This window comes from Chiloscyllium plagiosum, chromosome 23 (assembly GCF_004010195.1).
Source record: "Chiloscyllium plagiosum isolate BGI_BamShark_2017 chromosome 23, ASM401019v2, whole genome shotgun sequence".
In the NCBI taxonomy this organism is placed as follows: Eukaryota; Metazoa; Chordata; class Chondrichthyes; order Orectolobiformes; family Hemiscylliidae; genus Chiloscyllium; species Chiloscyllium plagiosum.
The window spans coordinates 10,382,044-10,397,063 of NC_057732.1; the positions used below are offsets into that span (position 1 = coordinate 10,382,044).

At 39.9% G+C, this 15,020-nt stretch overlaps 1 protein-coding gene across 2 annotated transcripts in view; it reads right to left on the reverse strand.

Moving 5' to 3' along the window:
* The window catches only part of LOC122561603 (phosphatidylinositol 4-phosphate 3-kinase C2 domain-containing subunit beta-like), a 217,954-nt gene that overhangs the window by 99,994 nt on the left and 102,940 nt on the right, over positions 1 to 15,020 (reverse strand). For both annotated transcript variants that reach the window (XM_043713462.1, XM_043713463.1), the window contains one exon: positions 2,704 to 2,797. In XM_043713462.1, coding sequence (XP_043569397.1) covers positions 2,704 to 2,797 — 94 coding nt within the window. The remainder of the gene's footprint in view (positions 1 to 2,703; positions 2,798 to 15,020) is intronic.

A 15,020-nucleotide genomic window follows, 5' to 3' on the forward strand; every position in this document is an offset into this window, starting at 1 on the left:
GACTAGCATTCCCAGATCCCTTTGTACTTTGGTTTTATGAATTTTCTCACCGTTTAGAAAGTAGTCCATGCTTGTATTCTTTTTTCCAAAGTGCAAGACCTCGCATTTGCTCACATTGAATTCCATCAGCCATTTCCTGGACCACTCCTCCAAACTGGCTAGATCCTTCTGCAGCCTCCCCACTTCCTCAGTACTACCTGCCTGTTCATCTAACTTTGTATCATCGGCAAACTTCGCTAGAATTCCCCCAGTCCCTTCATCCAGATCATTAATATATAACGTGAACAGCTGCGGCCCCAACACTGAACCCTGCGGGGCATCGCTTGTCACCAGCTGCCATTCCGAAAAAGAACCTTTTATCCCAACTCTCTGCCTTCTGTCAGACAGCCAATCCTCAATCCATACCAGTAGCTCACCTCGAACACTATGGGCCCTCACCTTGCTCAGCAGCCTCCCGTGTGGCACCTTATCAAAGTCTTTTTGGAAGTCTAGATAGACCACATCCTCTGGGTTTCCCTGGTCTAACCTACTTGTCATCTCTTCAAAGAATTAACTCCTTCTTGAAACCATTCAATGCTTTGGCCTTAACTGCTTTCTGTGGCAGAGAATTCCACAGGCTCTTGGTAAAAGCATTTCTCGTCTTCTCAATCCTAAATGGCCATCCCATATCCTTAGACTTTGATGCTCCAGTAATCAGTCCTCATTTCAGTCCTAAGTGACCTACCCAGTATCCTTCTTCTATGAAATACAAAGTATAAATCACCACGTGAAGGCTAATAGTTGGAGTTGCAAAAATGATCTCAAGACTGGAAAAAAAACCCACATTGGTATAACATATAATCCATATGAAATATATTTATTCAACTGTTTTGAAAATCATTTAATGAAAGTAAATCCTTTAAATGATACATCTCACTGGTATTCTCACTCACGCATTTCACTTTGGGTGCTACATGCATATATAATGATTATAGATTAATTATTAATGTAATTCGTCACATTTTCTTGTTGAGATGAATCACATTAGTATGTAAGGATATGAAAACGAGGGCTACTGAAGACCAGCTACTTCATCTGAGGGCCTGTTCTCATACTGAAGGGAACCTAATCATCAACCCTGTCCAAACACATGAACAAATCACGCATAAGCGATAGAGGCCATTCAGCTTAGCTCATCTCTGCCAGCACTTTGAAATTTAGTCTCACACCTCAGATTGTCCCAGCATTGCTGCAAATTATTTCTCCTTGAGTTCATGTCCGATTGTTCTGAAAGTCCTTGTGGAATCTCAGTTCAGGTAACTAATTCCAGATCATCATAAACCAGTGTGTGAAATTGTATCATCTCATATCCCCTCGAGTTCTTTTGCTAATTTTAAATTTCTAATTTTTTTGTTACTGGCGCACCTGCCAGACAATGTTGTTTCTGCCTAATTACTCTATCAAAGCGCAGCAATTCTCTGCTTAGCTTCCTTTGCTGTAAAGAGAACAGGCAAAGCTTCTTAAATCTTTCCACACGAACTGAAGTCCCTCTTGCCCTGTAAACTCTCAATGATCTTCTCTGTGAAGCTTGGCATCCTTTCTGAAGTGTCGTGCACACAACTACCTCACCTGGGTTCTAACCAATTTACTGCACGCTGCTTGTATCTTTGTATTCACATCTCCCATTACAGATCCCATATACTTATTTAAACATCTGATCAATTTGTCCATCTGCATGAAAATATTTGGGAGTATGCTCCTGCATCCTTATCAAAATGATGGTTACAGCTTATGATGATATATTTCCTTACCCTGTGTTTGTATCCCCAAATAATAACAAGATATTCCGTGTTGAGCACGAGAGTATGGTTACAACCTGGCATGGTGCTGGCATTCAAAAATGAGGATGATTTTCTGTAGTGTACACCACAATAGCACCATAATGTGGCAAAATAACCTGGTAAAATAGCCTACACCAACAATTTACCCCCATTCTCCATAGCTCCCAATGCCTGCTGAGCTGAGGTTATTGACTGCTTTTTAGTTTCAGCTCTAAAACCTTGAACTTAACCAGTGCAGAGCATTTGTTTCAGTGTAGCTCCAGCCACTTACTTCCTGAATGGAGCTCACTGAACTCACATCAGCAGGGGAACCTGGTTACATCCCTTGGCATTGACGGTCTAATCAATGGTCAGACTGAATCAGCCAGAACAGTACCGATCAGAAATCAAATCTAACGGATTCTAGTGTAGTATGTCTTAATAACAGGTGGCAAGGCCTGACAAACCAACCTATTGAAAGAACTCACAGCTACGGTTCTGTTTGCCATTTTGTATTTTTCATGTGTGTTATATTAATATATCCCATTATTACAAATGTCCCCCTTCGACAATTCACTTGCCATACAAGCTAATATCTTTTTTTTAGAAGACTAGCTCCACTTTGCAATGATTTGGAGATGCTAGTATTAGACTGCAGTTTACAAAGTTAAAAATCACACAACGCTAGGTTATAGTCCAGCAGATTTGTTTGGAAGCACTAGCTTTTGGAGCGCTGCTCCTGCACTGCTCCAAAAGCTAGTACTTCCAAATAAATCTGTTGGATTATAACCTGGTATTGTGTGATTTTTAACTTTGTCCACTTTGCAAGTGACTGTAAGTTGGGAGAGTGATATTTGGCTGCTATTCTGCCATACAATGCAGTATTTTATCAAAGCCTATTTACCTGAACTAACTGCGGCAGATAATCTAACAACTCATCATCCGGAATAGATCCAATCTGTTGGACTGCAGCCTGACGAATCTCTTGATCTGAAAAGCTTATCAAATGGAAAGAAAATGAAAGAATGAGTGAACTTCCATCATTGACACCCGCGTCACAGCTGAGTAACGTGATGTTAAAGTCAACCCAAATTTAACCAATAACAGAATTTCGGAAAAAATAAAGCAAATGAGCTTACTATCAGAACAAAGTTAATTTGTTGAAAGTTGAAAGTCTCTTTATGACCAGATTTTCCTTTTTTTAATGTGAGAAATGCCTCTTTTCATAAATTCGAACACAGTTTGCTCCTGAGGCAATGGGTTTAGAAGATTTGGCTGTGGTGATTTTGCCTAATGCAATTTTCTCATTTGAAATGAAAGAGACCAAAACAATCATATTGTATGTACAGTGATCCTTTAACACCTCTGAAGTAACTATTGCACCAATAAGGCAATGATGAATGAAAAGCTAATTAAAACTTTTGTGGCATTTGTAAAGCCATTGCATACTGGCTGAGTAGCAAACTCATAAAGTGCATTCTATTGTTCAGACTTTTGTTGGACTGGAAGGGAGAAATAGGATGATTTATTTTGACAAGAGAATTTAACCCTTAAATGAATTGAACTGATTTAGACATAGAGAAATGAGAAACTGGGCAACTTAGCACATGTTATATGGACTTCAGAACTGTTCCACTGGTTAAGAAAGAAAATCAAGTTTAAGCAAGAATTTCATTGTAAAATAGCAGCATAGGATTCCAGTGGAGGTAACAGTCACTATATGGTTAATTATTCAAGTCATAAATTGCTGCATCTGCACAAGGGAACATCAAGAAGGTAGTGTAAACAAAAATAGTAGGCTCATGCAAAGAATACTGCACACCTCACGAAGACAATAGGAAAATACTGTAGGAAGGAATTCCCTTGGGGAGTAACATTGAGTGCATTCACATTTGTAATACATTTTTGGAATTGACAGGGAAGGAGAGAGCTGTAGGCCTGTATAGACATATATCATTAGGAACAGGAGGAAGCCACACAGCTCTTTAAGCTGCTCCTCCAGTCACCTGAAGATGACTTGATCTACAGCTCAATTTAATTTGTCGGTCTCATCATCACATCCCTTTTGAAATGAAAATCTATTAATTTTAGTCTTAAGTGCCTGAGTTCAGTAAGTACCCACAGCCTTTTTGAGGGAGAGAGATCCAGAATTCTATTAGCCTTTGTCTGAAGGGGCACTTCCTGATTTCTCTTCTGAATGATCAATGTCTAATTTTAAGATCATGTCCCTTCATTATTGATTCCTTTGTGAGAAGGAATAGTTACTCAGTATCTGCACTATTGAATCCTTTTCACGCATGACATGTCGAACACTTTAATCAGACCACACCTCCTGTCCTCAAAAGATCACCAGCCAAAAGTTATGCATCTCCTTGAGCACATGTTGATTCACGTGTACTGTACGTTGCATCATTGTGCACTTCACTTCAAATAATGAAGTAATATCCAATGACCGTTTGCGCTTATAGACTTGACTGTCCAATCCACTTTCCAAAAATCAGAATGAAATAGCATGCTGCATGTAGCAGAACACATTGTTGGTTCAGCAATTCCCAGCGAAGGTACACATTGACAAATATATGATGACATGCACGAGAAAATCAAGGATAATGGTGATGAAGGGGTAACTGTGTATCCTGAAGGATATAAACATCAGAGGACAATTTTCAAATCAAGAATATGTAACCTGATATCAGTGGGTCTATCAGCTCATTTACACTGGGATGCATAACAGTATACAATGATATGGACAAGTTGAAATGATGGTCATCTTGGTCTTCATCTGTCATTTTCAGGGAAGAAAATCAATGGTGACAATGGGTATTGATGCCATTTGTGGTGCATTACATATGCTAGCCACGTAAAATATACCACAGGTAATTTGTGGGCGGCACGGTGGCATAGTGGTTAGCACTGCTGCCTCACAGCGCCAGAGACCCGGGTTCAATTCCCGCCTCAGGCGACTGACTGTGTGGAGTTTGCACGTTCTCCCCGTGTCTGCGTGGGTTTCCTCCGGGTGCTCCGGTTTCCTCCCACAATCCAAAAGATGTGCAGGTCAGGTGAATTGGCCATGCTAAATTGCCCGTAGTGTTAGGTAAGGGGTAAATGTAGGGGTAGGGGTAGGGGTATGGGTGGGTTGCGCTTCGGCGGGGCGGTGTGGACTTGTTGGGCCGAAGGGCCTGTTTCCACACTGTAAGTAATACTCTGATAGAGTCACAGAGTCTTACAGAACAGAGACAGGCCTGTTGGCCCAAACTGGTCCATACCAACCAAAATGAGGATCCACGTTAACCCCATTTCCCTGCACTTGGCCCATATCCTTCTAAACCTTTCCTAACCATGTATTTGTCCATATGCCTTTTAAATGTTGTTAATGTTCCCGCCTCAACCACTTTCATATATGTACCACCCTCTGTGTAAAAATGGTTCCCTTAGGTTCCCTCTTATTCTTTCCCCTCTATTCTTAAACTAATGCCCTCTAGTCCTCGACTCCCCAACCCTGGGAAAAACCCTATCATTCACCCTATCACCCTATCTGTGCCTCTCATGATCTCATACACTACTTTTAGATCCCCCCTCAGTCACCTACATTCTAAAGAAAAATGTCCTAGTATGTCCAACCTCTCCCTATAACTCAGACTGTTGAGTCTTGGCAACATCCTTGTAAATTTCTTCTGCATTGTTTCCAGTTTAATAACATCCATCCTATAGCAAGGTGACCAAAACAATGGAGTACTCCCAAGTCCAGCCTCACCAATGTCCTGTACAACTGCAACATAACTTCCCTACTTCTATACTCAATGCCCTGACTGATGAAGGCCAGTGTGTCAAAAGCCTTCTTCATTGCCCTGTCTATCTGTGACTCCACTTTCAGAAAACTGCGCACCTGAATTCCAAGGTCCCTCTGTTTTACTACACTCCTTAAGGCCTTACCATTCACCATGAAACTCCTACCTTGATTTCACTTTCCAAAATAGAACACTTCACACTTATCTTCACTAAAGTCCATTTGCCATTTCTCGGCCCACTTCCACATCTGATTAAGATCCTGCTGCAATTTCCGATAGCGTTCCTCACTATGATACCTCCTATTTTAGTGTCATCTGTAAACTTAATAATCATGCCTTGTATATTCTCATCAAAATCATTGATATAGCTAACAAACAGCAATAGGCCCAGCACAGACCCTGAGGCACTCCATTAGTCAGAAGTATCTTTTCTCTTCTTGAGCCAGATAGCTTAAAATTCATTTGCAACATAACTATATACAAGGTTATAATATCCACAACTTATATACATAGTTTGGGCTCTATGCTGACTGGTATATTGTACTTTAAACACACATAATCAACTGATTACACTAACTCCATTCGACAAGAAGTGTGACTGAAAATGAAGTGGGTATCTTTATACTGGAATATTATATTTTTTGGAATGCAACTCTCTTAAATGTACAGGCATGGCTGTTCAGGAAGCTATGACATAGCACATCATTTCCATTTCTTCTTTCAAACAATGGTACCCATTTCTGATAATCTTATAAGGATTCATACATAAGTGCAGAGCGATATGGGTTGTCTTGTGCTTGACTTGCAGAAGTTTAGTATGCAGGTGCAGCAAGTAACTAGGAAAATTATCAGAATAATTAATAGAATAATTACTAATATACTAGATTAATGTCTAGGATTAGAGGGTTGTCTTTTGAGGAAAAGTTTCTTGAAAGACTGTAGTGAGAATGGATTGGTCTACTAATGACCTTTTGTTTATTGTAGTTGCTTTGTGACCCAAAATAAATAATGGAGTCATCAAGGTTTGTTCTGGAATCTTTCTTTTTAAGTTTAAATGAAATACCCATAGCTGAGGGAGTGAGACTTTTAGTTTCACTTTTAACTTGAGCTAGTGTCAGTACTGTGAGGACCTTGGAATTGGTTGGCTGTAAAGAAAAGAGCCCCTGAGAAGGATATATAATGTGTTAGGCCCTTAGAGTGAAGAGTCGGTGTTAGTCCCAAACCAGAAAAACCCGGAAAGGGGTTATTTAAGCTGAGTATGTTGAAGTTCAAGTGTATGACAGTTCCAAGAAGAAGCTACCTGCAGTTCCAGTTTACAAGTTGAAGTAATAGTGACCTAAACCTACCATAGTGTCAAATGGAAGGATTCTGGTGTGAGCATTATATAAGTGGTATTTTAGGAACTGTACCAAGGGTGTGTTTTAAATACTGGATGAGGAGTGATGTTTTGGATACTACATAAAATATGTTTTGATTATTTTCAATTTATAAAAGAGAGTTTTGTGATTATCATTTTATCGCGTGTTTAAAATCTTTGAGGCTATAGCATAAGTACATGGTTTGGATGATTCTGTTTTACCTATAATCTCTTTGTAATAAACTATGTTTGTTGTTAAAGCAAAAATCTGTAGCATTGCATACTTATGTTTCAGCGACAGGTCATTTTGTTCAAGCCAAAACAAAATCAAGTGTGACCTATCAAGCCAGATTTCTGTCTGTAATCTGACTTGTCCAAGGATAGCATCAGTTGGGGTCATAACAGCTGTGAATAAGATGTACGAGAGCCATGTTATGGTCTCGAATCTTTCATGTTGCAACTCATGTATTTGCCACGTCATCCCTTATGATCATGCATGCTAGCAGACTGATAATGGATGGTCCTTCTTTTTTAACGTGGAAAAGTTTCTGGGGTTCAAGATGATGATCCAAATGGGCATTTAGGATGGATAGCTTCACTGCATGGGATAGTGTCACTGTATGGGATAGTGTCACTGTATGGGATAGTGTCACTGTATGGGATGCTAGACCCATTCTAAACAGTTAGCTATTCTTGTGTGGACTACACCACATTGCACAGTTTTCTTAGTATCTTTTGTGTAAGATGCATGAAAAGACACTTGTACCAGTGTCAAATTTTAGTATTTAGCACATGTTGTCCATTTGTTTTGAGATATATGACTGGAGTGGAGGCAAATGCTTTAGCTTTTTCTGATGGTGTCCATGCTCTGTCAAGTTTACCATGCTTATTATCAGACTGGAGCCTGCAGCAACATTGCAGTTACTATTGCATTTCATTGACATGCTTGTGTTCCATGGACATAAGCTTCTCTGGCATTGCTCTTTGGTTGGCTCTTCTTCACATGTTATTGTGGAGTATTGGGTGGTACTTTGAGTTTCCCCAGTAATTTCTTTTCCAATTTATGTTAATTATCCTAACATAAATTACTTTTTATGTTAGCCCAATGCCCTCTTGTAGAGAACAGTTTGTGTATGTCACAAAATGCTGGACCTTGTTTTGACTGATAAGCCAGGCCACATTCCATGCATTTTAAAGTACACTGAACCTATGGACAGGTGCAATAGTTGTTTCAAAATCAAGCACTTGCAGAAGATGATGGCCTACCACAATTCCTTCAGGCTTGCATCCTTTGTCTAGCAATCAAGTGTCTTTTGGAATTATTTGATGGATCTAGAGACAATGACAAGTTCCATAATCCTAAACTAGCTTAAGTATCTTTATATCAATGTCTACCTACACATTTTTCAATTGTTTCACATGGCTGTTGTCAGTATGACATGAACACAAGCCTGAAATTGACTTGAACTGTACGTTGATCTTAGAAAATTGGAAAAACTTTGTTAGATCGTTCTGATCATTGTCAGAAATACTGGAAAATTTTCTTCTTCTTAATGCTTCAGTGCCCAAAGCATGAAGAAATTTAACTGCCTCTTGTTCTTTGTCAGTTATCTGCTGTTCCATAAATCAAAGAGTTATCGAGTTTTGAGAAGATTTGTACCTCAGGTTAAGGTTCTGTATATAATCTTGCTTGCTAAGCTGGAAGGTTCGTTTTCAGACATACTAGGTAACCATACTAGGTAATGCCATCAGTGAGCCTCTGGTGAAGTGCTGGTGTTATTTCTCACTTTTTATTTATGTGTTTAGGTTTCCTTGTGCTGGTGATGTCATTTCCTGTGTTGGTGATGTCATTTCCAGTTTTTTTTCCTCAGAGAAGCCTCTGAGAAAAAGAACAGGAGATGACATCATCAACACAGGAATTGACATCAACACAGGGAATGAAATCACTAACCCAAGGAAACCTAAACACATAAGTAAAAAGCGGGACATACCACCAGTGCTTCACTGGAGGGTCACTGATGACGTTATCTACTATGGTGATGAAATGTGTGAAAATGAACCTTCCAGCTCAGCGAGCAAATTTACCTCCATTAAAGAGTTACGTTTTCTTTAAATAACTGAAGTTATGTCAGTGCTGCACCAATTCATGCTTAACTATTTGCTTTCACCTTTTTTGCCCTTTAAAATGTGAGTGTGAGAATCTGTAATGCTGTTCTGTCTTTTTGAATCCTCTGTTGCTTTTTATTATTGTATTGTTACAATACCAGCTGATGGCAAAACTGGATAAGTCATATCTGAGAGAGAAATCTGGCTCGATACATTGGAAGTTTTATCTTTGCAATTTTGGTTACCACGGTACTCAGTCACCAATCGTACTTACAAGTGATTGTTTAATAACAGAGCATCAATGTTTATGACACACGACTGGAAAAATGATGCAACCTATTTACAACATCCAAAAACTAGATGAACCAGTCTTACTCCAAAAATAAAGATTCAATCATTTTACCCTCAACAATGATCTTTATATACTCAAATCTCAGTGAAGAGTCACCTGGTTTACATGTTAAAGTTCCTTCTTCAATTGGCCAACCTCTTCCAGAGGTTTATGAAGCTTTTTCTTGTTGGCATTAAGCCACTCAATATTTCTTTTCCTACAGTCATAGAGATATACAGCACTAAAAAAATGCCTTTTAGCTCATCACATCCATGCTGGTCAAAAGCAATCACCTAACTATTCTAATCCGATTTTCCAGCACTTGACCCATAGCCTTGGCATCACAAATGTACATCTAAATAATTCATCAATGTATTTAGAGTTCTGCCTCTATCACTCTTACAGGCAGTGAGTTCCAGATTCCCACTACCCTTTGGATGATAAATGGTTTCCTCACATTTCCTTTAAACCTTCGCGTCTTCCCTTAAACTTATGCCCCCAGTCATTGATCCCCTCCATCAAAGCAAAATGTTTCTTCTGATCTACATTATCTATGCCCCTCATAATTTGTACATTTCAATCATGTCCCCCTCAATCTCCTCTACTGTACAGAAAACAACCCCAGTCAGTTCAATCTCTCTTCATAACTGGAACTCTCCAGGCAACATCCTGGTAAATCTCTTCTGCACCCTGTCCAGTGTTTCACATCCTTCCTATAATGTAGATTCCAAAACTACACATAATACCCTCGCTGTGACCTAACTAACATTGACACGATTCCAGCACATCCTCCTTGCTGTTAAACTGTGTACCTTTTCTTTTGCCCCGATGTTCTGGAAACAATTAAACTGCACTATTCCTCTTACAGGCTTTTTCTCCATGAATAACCTGCTTCAATCTATAGAAACCTATACATTACCTGAACTTTTTGCTTGTTCTCTGTTCCTATAAAGAATTTGTTTCTGCCTTCTCAAATCATAGGACACCTTGTTGCTAGCCAACAGGCCATTTGTTTTCTTCCTTTTACTCTTCTAAAATACTTGATTATTAACCTTGAGCATTTTTAACAAACTAAATACTTCTAAACAAATTTCCAAGCACCTTGGGATAACCCACAGAACTCAAAAATAAAACTAAGTGCTTCCCCTTCTTTACTCACTCTATGTAGAAGTACAATGAAACGTAAAGCTGCACGTGGGCCTTTCCATGTTTGAGCCCAAGAACTACTTTCAGTAAGATCAGGTGTGATGTGGCCAGAATGGACGAGGAGCAGATAATCTTAGGTCGATCTGAGTCAGCGCAGTGAGACACATTCAAAAAGGAAATAGGGATAATCCAAGGCCAACCTGTTCCAATAAAGAGAAAGGGTGTCATTGAGCCTAAGAGTCATACAGCATAGAAACAGGCCATTTAGCCCATTTTGCTGACCAAAAATCTCCAAACTACAGTAATCCCATTTACCTGCACTTGGTCCGTAGCCTTCATGCTCATCCAGATGCTTCTTAAATGTTGCTAGAGTATCTGCCTCCGCCTCCCTCTCAGGCAGCACGTTCCACACATCGACCACCTTCTTGGTGAAAAAATGTTTCCTCAGATCTCCCCTAAGCCACTTACTCTTCACTTTAAACTTATACACTCTACTCTCAGATGTGTGAGCCATGGGGAAGAGATTCTCATGATGTACTCTGTCTATGTATCTCATTATTTTGTGTACTGCAATCAGATTCCCCCTCAGTCTCCATTGCTCCAAGGAAACCAATTGAGTTTTTCATCCTGGGGCACATCCAGGAGAATTCAATCTGCACCCTCTCCAGTGCAGTCACATCCTTCCAATAGTGTGGTGGCCAGAACTGCACAATATTTCAGCTGTGGCCTAACCAATGTTTCATAAAGTTATAACAAGACTTCCTGGCTCCTATATTCTACACGCCATCTAATTAAGGCATGTATTATGGATGCCTGCCTCATTTCTCTGTCTACCCGTGCTGACACCTTCAGGGATCTAGGCAAAAGTGAGGACTGCAGATGCTGGAAACCAGAGTTTAGATCAGAGTGGTGCTGGAAAAGCACAGCAGGTCAGGCAGCATCCAAGGAGCTGGAAAATCCTGCTCCTGATGAAGGGCTTTTGCCCGAAACGTCGATTTTCCTGCTCCTCGGATGCTGCCTGACCTGCTGTGCTTTTCCAGCACCACTCTGATCCAAAAACCTTCAGGGATCTATGGACTTGTATACCAAGGTCCCTTCGTTCCTCAGTAATTCCCAAGGACATACTATACATTGTGTATATCCTTCTCTTATTAGACCTCCCAAAGTGTATCATCTCACAGTTATTTTGATTAAATTCCATCAGCCATTCCTCTGTCCAATTTACCAGCTGATCAATATCAGACTGTAGTCAAGACTATCCTCTTCACTATCAACAAAATGCCATCAAATTTTGTTAAAAATCACACAAGACCAGCTTATAATCCAAAAGGTTTATTTGGAAGTACAAGCTTTCAGAGCGCTGCTCCTTCATGTGGTAGCTAGTGGGGTAGGATCACAGGACATAGGATTTATAGTAAAAGATCAAAGTGTCATACAACTGATGTGACGTATTGAACAAACGTAGATTGCTGTTAAGTCTTTAATCACTTAGAATGGGAACACAGGTTTTGATTCATTAAAATGTAAATCCCAGAACTTCTTTCAAGTCTCATTCCTGAGATAATTTAAGATTTTATCAAGAAAAGGTGACAATGCAGCTCATTCACACACAAACACAGTGGTAATTTGTGCATGGAGTCACAAAACGTTCATAGCGTTCTAAATTAATTGGTAAAAATCACACAACACCAGGTTATAGTCCAACAGGTTTAATTGGAAGCACACCAGCTTTTGGAGCAACACTCCTTCATCAGGTGACAATCACCTGATGAAGGAGCGGCGCTCCGAAAGCTAGTGTGCTTCCAATTAAACCTGTTGGACTATAACCTGGTGTTGTGTGATTTTTAACTTTGTACACCCCAGTCCAACACCGGCATCTCCGAATCATAAATTAATTGGCTTAGTGTTCACTAGTGAGAGGGATGAGGTGGGTACAGAAATCACATAGGATTTTGATATCAATGAAGGATTTTGATATCAATGAATAATGTTAGCATATGCAGAGAGGAGATTCTGATATCAGGCAGCCTTAAAAGTAGATACATCTCCAGGGATGGATTAAATATATCCCAGGCAAATGGAGTGAAGCAGGGGAGGAAATAATAGGGGTGCTGGCAATAACTTTCAATTCCATCCCAGCACAGGAGAGATGCCAGAGGACTGGAGGACAGCCAATGCGGTACAGTTATTTAAGAAGGGAGCAGGAGGAGTATTGTTCCCCCGAAGTCGTTCCTTATAGTGCAGTGTGAATGGCCAATTGACCCTGATGCTTCTGTGGCTGCGATTGCACAGCTCAATCATGGCTTGGAAGGTGTGACTGAACCATACCTTTACTCTGTCACTTTCATGACAAGAATTTCTTATCTGAATATTGCACATTTATGGCCCTCCACATTGTTTGCCCTCTGCATGGTTGGGCCACCTTTAATTCTTTCAATGAAACCCCCCCATGCTGAAAATTTCTCTGCATTAACGGCATGGTGCTCTCAATTTTGCATACCTTTTTCCTGAGCTAAGTTTGCACTGGAGTGCAACACTCACATTTTGTTTGTTGCTGTCCACGTAATTGTGTCCCAGTTGCTGTTGACCAGCAGTTAAAATGATTGTAGTTTAGATCAGTCAAATCATTCTCTCGGCTAAGTTCAGAATACCAGCTTGTGGAACAAATGAATAACTAGTTTCCTACTCTTTTGTCATCAACAACATATGGAACAAAACCTTGTCTCCACATAGCAACATAATTCATTTAGAGATTTATTGTACACGGCTTTAGCAATAATATAAACTCCTCTTGGCCATACTGCATTCATTGAATTATTCCTTTTTCCCTTGTATTTTGTCATTCACCAAAGCACCTTTTCCCCTCTTTTTTAAAAAACCATCTCATTTCCATGCAACATTTCATCAAGAGCTAATGCCAGTTCCTCCTCCGCATCACACCCCAGGCAAGTCAGCCCCATTGAGGCAGGTGGCTTTGGTGACAATGAGCCTAAAAGGAATGAATTAGGTTGCATCTGCCAAGTGCTAAACACAATCTGTTCATCATTGTACGGTATGTTTACAAATCCATTTGCAAAGCCAGTTTTATTTTCACATGGTAGGCAACAGGAGGGCAGCGTGGGGAGTAGGCCTCACTGACAGGGCATTGTCTCAAATTGATTAGCCTGTGGTTACTGGATTCTTATAGTTCTATTACTGGGAATGTTGAAAGATGTTATCAGTTTATCCTGTAATCATAGTGCTGTGAGGTTGCTTTTCAAAACCTCCTCCCACTAACACACACTATAACTGCTGGTAATAGTTTATTATCCTGTCAAAAATACTTCCAATTTCTTGAAAATAAAAGTTCTCCACAAGTCTTTTGTCTTCATGGCTAACCTAAGTATGCACCATGTTAAACTAAATTAAAAAGGTTAAGTTTTGGCAACGTGGTGCCTGCTTTAGCCTTATATTTCCCAGACTGTAGAAGAAAAGAGGTGACATAATTGAAGGGTTTAAAAGAAATAGAAGGGTAGATAGAGAGAGAGAGAGAGAGAGAATTTCTTATGGTGATGGAGCCCAAAATAAAGAGGCAGGATCTCAAAATTAAATGTGGACTATTTCGGGGTTGATTTCAGGAGACAATTCTTCACTCAAGGTGCAATGAAAATCTGGAACTCACTTCCCCCAAAGTTGCAGAGGTTGGAAATAGTATTAAAGGCAATGGAATTACAGTGGGCAGATGGACTTAAAATACAGATCAGCCATGATCAACCAATTGGATGATGAAAGAAACTTGAGGGGCCAACTCAAGGTCTGACGTTCCTAGAGAGTCTTGGGGCCTAAGTGCAAACCTTAAATCAAAGTTCACATTCATTTATTTTCATCTCCAGTTGTTGTTACGGACAGGTGTCTGTTCTCTGATTTAAGACTTAGACCGCATTGAGGCAAACCTCTCCTAACCTTGACATCTACAAAACTGAAACATGACAAATGAACAAGTATGAAACAGATTCGCAAAGTTAGCTTGGAGCTATCGGGTTTTATGAGTTGGTACATTAAGGTTTGATCAGAGGGTTGCAGATGGACTATCCCCCTGATCCTTCAGCCCCTGTCAAACACACTCTCACACAGCAAGCTTCAAGTCCTAATTAAAATACCTTGTTCAATACAAAACAAATAAGCAAAGGCCACTAATTGAAAAAAAATCCAACTGATAGAAATTGTTATTGCACAGCATTGTATAAAGCATCAATTTCCTATTTAGTTCTTTCAATCCAAGAGATGCAAACATGACAGAAATCACAACAGCTTCTTCACTGAGTCACTTACAATTTCTAAACTTGGGCATCAAATATTCTAATCTGGTGTGTGACCCTTGTGAATTGTTTGCCGTGAAGGGATAGTCCTAGTTTCAGCTGACTCAGAGTGATCCACATGCTTTGACTACATTTTTCAATCCTCACCTCGCCATGACTCTGTACCGATTTGACACTTCCTACAATGGCCATTTG